A 6,962-nucleotide genomic window follows, 5' to 3' on the forward strand; every position below is an offset into this window, starting at 1 on the left:
TTTGTTGCTCAGGGGGAGTTTAGTAGCCTTGTATGTCGATTTTGTGAGTCAGTCTTTGCAAGTTTGGTTTGGGAAGTTCAACACTGGAATTTTATCACTCGGTGTTTTATCGGTATTATGCATCAAATCCAGTATTTAATGAGAAGACAAGCACATTGAGATTGACTGTCAATTTTGTGAAGTCGACTGATCAACTTGCAGATATCTCACCAAGTCCCTCATCGGTCCTCGTGTTAATTACTTTTGTAACAAGCTAGGTACATGAATTGTATGCACTAGCTTGAGGGGGAGTGTTAGAATATGAATAGGTTTATACAATCCTATTAGAATAGGAATAGGTTTATACAATCCTATTAGAATAGGAATAGGTTTATACAATCCTATTAGAATAGGAATAGGTTTATACAATCCTATTAGAATAGGAATAGGTTTATACAATCCTATTAGAATAGGAATAGGTTTATACAATCCTATTAGAATAGGAATAGGTTTATACAATCCTATTAGAATAGGAATAGGTTTATACAATCCTATTAGAATAGGAATAGGTTTATACAATCCTATTAGAATAGGAATAGGTTTATACAATCCTATTAGAATAGGAATAGGTTTATACAATCCTATTAGAATAGGAATAGGTTTATACAATCCTATTAGAATAGGAATAGGTTTATACAATCCTATTAGAATAGGAATAGGTTTATACAATCCTATTAGAATAGGAATAGGTTTATACAATCCTATTAGAATAGGAATAGGTTTATACAATCCTATTTAGAATTGAATAGGAATAGAAACAGGAATAGTAAGTAGTATCCTACTTGGTAAAGGATTGTATTGTAGTGTCTATAAATAGGGTCTCAATGTAATAATGTAGACACAACAACAATTCAATAATATTCTTTTCCTATATTTCTCACAGGTTTGACTCAGGTACCATGTTAAAAAATTGACCTTGGACCTTACTCAATCTCAAAAACTAGCCCCGGAGGTGAGAATTGTCCAAGACAATAAAAGGAGACAACGACCCATTTCCCTCACCAATATGGCACACTTAGCATGTCAAAGTCGGCAAGGCCTTCAATATAGCCTGATGTATAAGAATCAAAGAAAACTTTAAGTTAATGGAACTTACTGATACAAAAATTCGTCCCGTTGTACCAAAAGCAGCCTGACCAATGTCTGGGTATGTCTCAATCCCCGGTTGGCTATCCAAGCAGTACCTCAGGAGCATGCCAGTATAGAAAGAAAGCACACCAAAAATGAATAATATTGGAAGTCCGGCCCATCCACCTTCCTTCACAGCATAAGGAGTAGAAAGGATTCCTACTCCGCAGAGAACATTCATGCCTGTATATAAAATCAACCAAAGAATGTATGAGAAGACTTGTGGCTCACTATCTCTGAAGGCAATCAATTTAGATAGAGAAATACAACCAAGAGCTTTCCTTTTGGTCAAAGACATAACAGGCGTTAGAAAAAAGACTGAAAATATTTGGAGCTGTATTTGAAGTCTGAATATTATTAAGCAAAATAAACAATCTCATGCAATGATGATAGATATATTAGACGGATAAATTTCATTCAACATTAATCCGAAGAAGTGAATACGATATCATGGCTATGACACCATAGAATAAGCTAAATGGCAGCACTTGGGAAATGGGAACTGTTCACTACAGTGGCATGTCAATCCTCTGGTGGCATAGTGCTCATCAATAAACTGAAACATGCACCATGACTTGAAATTATATACAGGAAACATACCATTTACCACTGCTTGGCCATAGGAGCTTTGACGAGAAATTGGAAGTCCATCTGCATCCTTGGAGGGTTTCTCATCATGAGAAATATGCTTGTACACTGCTTTTTCTTCTTCTGCTGGCGGTATGAGAGGCTTGTGAAGAGAAGGCAATATCTCAGGAGTGTTTCTTCTTATGAGAGATGAGCCAAAGAATGAGCTTCCTAGCTGAGATAATGAAGGTGCTCCCAAGAAGTCAAGACTTGGAGATGATACATTACTGTATAGGTCCATAGATTTCCTATAAGAGGTACTCAAAACGATTAAAATTGGGAGATCGATGTTCAATGCACTGAAGTCCTCATGGATGATTGGGTTCATGTGCATAAGTAACGAAGTTTGATAAATATAGTTGACTTGTCAACTTAGTCCATGTGCACAAGAGATGAAATTCAGTATTCCTTGTCAAAGCTTTACGTATGATCGATCATTGTTTTGTACACATCATAACAGTAATTTGACAACATATCAAATGGCCACAATTAGTTTAGAGACAGGACAAGAAGTACAAATGTCTGATAATTAAAGAAAACTCACTAAAATATGAAACATTAGATGAAGAGTGAAATACCTGTAACTCTGAGGCCAAGCAGAGGTTAAGGAATAATTGGGACGATTATTTTCATCATCATTATTGTCTTCATCGGAAAAATCAGATTCATTTTCATCATATTCCTCTTCTTCACTCTCTATGTAGAAACTCTCTTCACATACAGAATTCTTCATCATCTTAGCTCCCACAAACCTACGCACCAAATTTCATCAAATCAAACAAAAAAACGTAACCCTTTGGAGTTGTTGAACTTTGCTTCTAGCAATCTAATTCCGTACACTTACAAGTGGAGAAACCAATTAATTACAAGGGGAAAAATAATAAGAAAGAAAATTAAATAAAAACTTGCTATAAAAGAGCAGAAAAGAAGTTCCAATATATATATACCAGACGAAGACGATGAATGGAAAAAAGAAGTGAAAATTAAAGGATAGAGGTAGGCTTTTTAAAATTTCTCTGCAACTAGCTAGCTACTAAAATGTTCAGACTTGAATGTGCTATTTATATGGGCATGATGTGATCTCGGATTGGACCGGGATATGGAGAAAATTTTGTTGAGAGGGTCACTTTAGTTGGGACTCCAATGCGGGAAAAAATAATACAGGAAAACACATACTCTCTCCATTTCATATTAATTGAATTGTCGAGGTGTTAAACAATTAAATTAATTTAAAAATGAAAAATGTCTCAACAATTCAATTAATATGAAATGGAGGGAGTTTTTTTTTTTTTTTTACCCCTCCCTAGTTGCTCCCACCCCTTTTGCTCCCTTGGTGACTCGAACTCGCAACCTTCGAGTTGGAAGTGAGGGTGCTTATCATCCGAGTAACACCCTATCGTCAAGGGAGCATATAATGAGAGAGAGGGCGAAAATGCCTTAATTTACGATCATGTTTTTGGAAAGGGCTAATTAATTGAGTTGAACAATTTCTAATCACGAACAGTGCACCGCCACTTGTATTAATTTGGTTTTTCGTTGGTCTTAAATATATTTAATTATTTATTTTAAAATACGTACTTCAGTACTATTTCTACATTACGTTATTGAATTTACATTCTAGATATTTTGTTTTAGTTCGATATAACGTTTAGACTCTAGAATCACCATTTCCAAACTTTCAACTTAGCTATCGTTTACTTCATCATATGTCTCATCAATCATTACTATTTTATTAATTCGTGAATAACATACACCATGATACTCCCTTTGAATATCTCATGTCAATTCATTGATCACCACAACAAATAAGAATAGATTCTTGGTGCAACACTATCATAAAAGAAAAGTGTTCTAAATCTTCTCCCAAACCCCAATATTGTTCTAACCTGAGTCTTGGCTCCATGCATGCCTCCATTATACATGTCCGTAATATGTTTGTCTCATATTTCCTTTTTAATGGTTGTTTATTGTGAACACGAAACACCTAATTTTTTTACCATATCTAAATCTTTTACACAATATTATCATTACTATTTATTTTTGGCTTAATTTTGATGTTTTTATTTTATTTTGAGCAAGTTTTACTTGTAAAAAATTTAAAATAAAGTCACATTTTAGGATGCAAGTTTTGCTTTCATTTTCAAAAGAAAAGAAAATTTCCAAAGAAAAATATGTTTTCTTTTACTTTAAGTTTTAATAAAAAATTAGTAATTGATATATTTTTCTGTGATATTTTTATATTAGTTTAGCTATATTTTATATTCAGCCACAAAAATATATATTTTTCCAATCTTCTTTGCACACTCATATCATTTAGATACACACAAATCACATTTTAATCACTATTCAAGGTCTCCGGTTTAAACATTCATTTGGTCAATGAGAATCAAACGTGTTAATGTAATATTCTTTCTTTAATAATATAATATAAAGTCCACTTGTAAGTTTCTTGATGTTCACATTGACATTATCATACATTGATGCAAATGAATGTATGCTGTATCATGTTTATCGGTTCTTTGAATTGTTATTCATAATTTATTTTTGAGAATAATCAGTGAATTCAAAAGAAAATTTTACTAGAAAATGGACTCATTCAATTAAATTGCTCATGAATTGAATATTAAACATGAATAAAAGAATTTGTGTAAAATGTTCTATTATTTTTTTTAATTTACAAGGGTTGACTAAGTTGGTTGAGTGAGCGATTTCCTACTAGGAAGATTTGAGATTGATTCCCTTGATCACCAGCTAGTAGTTTTCTAAGTCAAATCTAGTTGGTTGCACTGAATTTGCCAAATTAGTGTAATTTATATTACGTATAATTTGTAAGCAATTACACAAGAGCGAATTTATTCAATATGCATCCAAACGATAAAGATTGTGAATTCCCTTACGGTCCCCCCACACACACAAAAAGAGAATGGTTAGGCTGATGATAAGAAAAGCTAAGGTGTTAAGGTATGTCGAGCTTTAAACAAATATAGATACATTTAAAAGACTTCTTGCAATTAAAAATGGGATTACACACTTTTTCAAGATGCATAAAAAGAAGTCAAAGAATGTGATTATGCATCTCAACTAAATTATTATAAATAATCAAAGGTCTTTGACTTAACTCAAGATGTATAATTAAACAAAAAATATTAGGCGATATATACACCAACAAAAGAATGATTACACTTTTAGGTCCGTGTATGTCAAAACTAAAAGTGCAGTTACACATCTAAAGTGAGATCAATAAAAATTCAATAATAATGAAGCAAAATAGGTAAGCATATACAAATAAAAGTAGTTTTATCCAAATAACTATTTTTAAAGGTATAAGTCAATCATGCTAAAATTACGGGACTGGAAGGTACCTAATACGTTTTGCTAAAATCATATTAATTGAACTCATTAGGTAAAGTATTTATTCAAATGAAATGACCCAACACAATATATTTATCTTGATTGGACCCACACCTCAAGCTATTTTGATGGTATCAATTAGTAATTAAACAATTTTTTTCACTAAAACACTAATGCCATCAAAGTATATAAATATGTACTCTAATGGTATCAAAAAGTAACTAAGTAGTGTTTTCACTAAATCACTATTAAATTAAAATTAAGTTTTCACTTATGTTAGAGGAAAATGGTATATGTGAGTCATTATCAGCTCTAAATAACAAAGTTAGGGGTTGTATCAGGTCTTTTCCTTAAAAAAAAAAAGTAGAACATTTATTTCCAAGGCAAGTTGGATTTTTTCTTGTACATTTTGTAACGACCTGATTTCCGTCGTTATGGAAAAGCCAATGGGGAAATTTCGTAATAACTTGAGATTTCCTAGACTAGTCCAGATTTGGAGGAAATCAAAGTCAATAAGGTCTAGGTAAATCTGGTAACAACTGGGTGACTTATTTATGATTTTGATTACATGAGTAGTTAGATAAGTCGTTAAGGAACCCGTACAACTTTACAGAATTGAATTCGGGTGAGTAGAACTCTTGGAATCGATTTTAGCGTCGTTGGTAAAAGGTGTGTTGTGAAATGGGGTCTTGGATTTATTAAAATAGCTCACTGGTTCTGTGCAAGCTGCTGGGGCGGGATTTCTGCCACCAGGGTGGGGCCGCTGAAGCGGAATAAGGGTCGATGTGGCGGGCCAGACGCGACTTAAGGTTGTAAATAAACCCCTAAACGACCTCCATCTGCACTTTTCGATTTTTGGAGCAAAGGAACGAACCCCAAGCGACTCCTACTCATTTTTCACCATTCTTGAGGCTAAAAGTATGCTTTTCACTCCCCGAATCAGTTTTTCGAATGATTGAATATTGATGGGGGAGGGTTTGTTATAGATTCTATGGTGGAAACAACCCTAATTTGGATAATTAGGATCATGGGTTTGATCTAGGGTTCATAGAATTGTTAGTAATTCGGGTAATTAATGGTTGTTTATTGATTCCCGTATTCTATTGATTGCTTGTAGACCAAGAACAAGCAGAACGAATTCGGAAAGGGAAGGATCAAGTTTCGTAGGGTTTCAAGTTTGTTTCGAGGTAGGTGATGGTTATGATTCTATGATTGTGTGATGTATGTTTGTTCTTGCTTCATTGTGATACATGTATGTATATGAATGCTGCATTATTGATCACACTTGTTGTAAATGAGATAGATGAATGATGGATACCATGAAATCATGACTTAAATGTATGATCTTGAGGATATACTTGTGATTGTGATTGTGGTGTATTAAATGGATCGGCTGTCATGTTTCGACATAACTAACTTGGATCAGTTGCCATATTTCGGCATAACTAACTTGGATTGGTTGCCACGTTCCGACATAACTAACTTGGATCGGTTGCCACGTTCTGGCATAATTATGGGATCAGTTGCCACGTTCCAGCATAATCATTGTATCGGGTACCACGTTTCGGTATGCTAACTGTTTGGGTGTGGGTTTCATGAAAGGACTATTGAATTGGGTTCCGTGAGAGGACCATTGAATTGTGTTGTGTATCTACTTGTGATGAGTTCGTTCATATCTAATGACGATTGATATTGGAAACGGTATGTTGCACTAAATTGATATAACTGTGATATGTGAGAATCGTGAAGTTGTTCATTATTCGTATATGTTGATGATATTGTATATGTTCGATATGTGCATGTGATTATATTGTTAT

General features: G+C 33.7%; 1 protein-coding gene across 1 annotated transcript in view; it reads right to left on the reverse strand.

Annotated features, from left to right (window-relative positions):
• LOC102603292 (vacuolar amino acid transporter 1-like) overlaps positions 1–2,805 on the reverse strand; it is a 7,211-nt gene extending 4,406 nt beyond the window's left edge. The window contains exons 1-4 of the mRNA XM_006352089.2: positions 2,742–2,805; positions 2,373–2,546; positions 1,768–2,042; positions 1,136–1,350 (exon numbers count right to left, since the gene is read on the reverse strand). Of these exons, the coding sequence (XP_006352151.1) occupies positions 1,136–1,350; positions 1,768–2,042; positions 2,373–2,530 (648 nt within the window). The 5' untranslated portion in view covers positions 2,531–2,546; positions 2,742–2,805. The remainder of the gene's footprint in view (positions 1–1,135; positions 1,351–1,767; positions 2,043–2,372; positions 2,547–2,741) is intronic.
• Between the last annotated feature and the right edge of the window lie 4,157 nt (positions 2,806–6,962).

Source organism: Solanum tuberosum, unplaced genomic scaffold, assembly GCF_000226075.1.
Source record: "Solanum tuberosum cultivar DM 1-3 516 R44 unplaced genomic scaffold, SolTub_3.0 scf00142, whole genome shotgun sequence".
Classification (NCBI taxonomy): domain Eukaryota; kingdom Viridiplantae; phylum Streptophyta; class Magnoliopsida; order Solanales; family Solanaceae; genus Solanum; species Solanum tuberosum.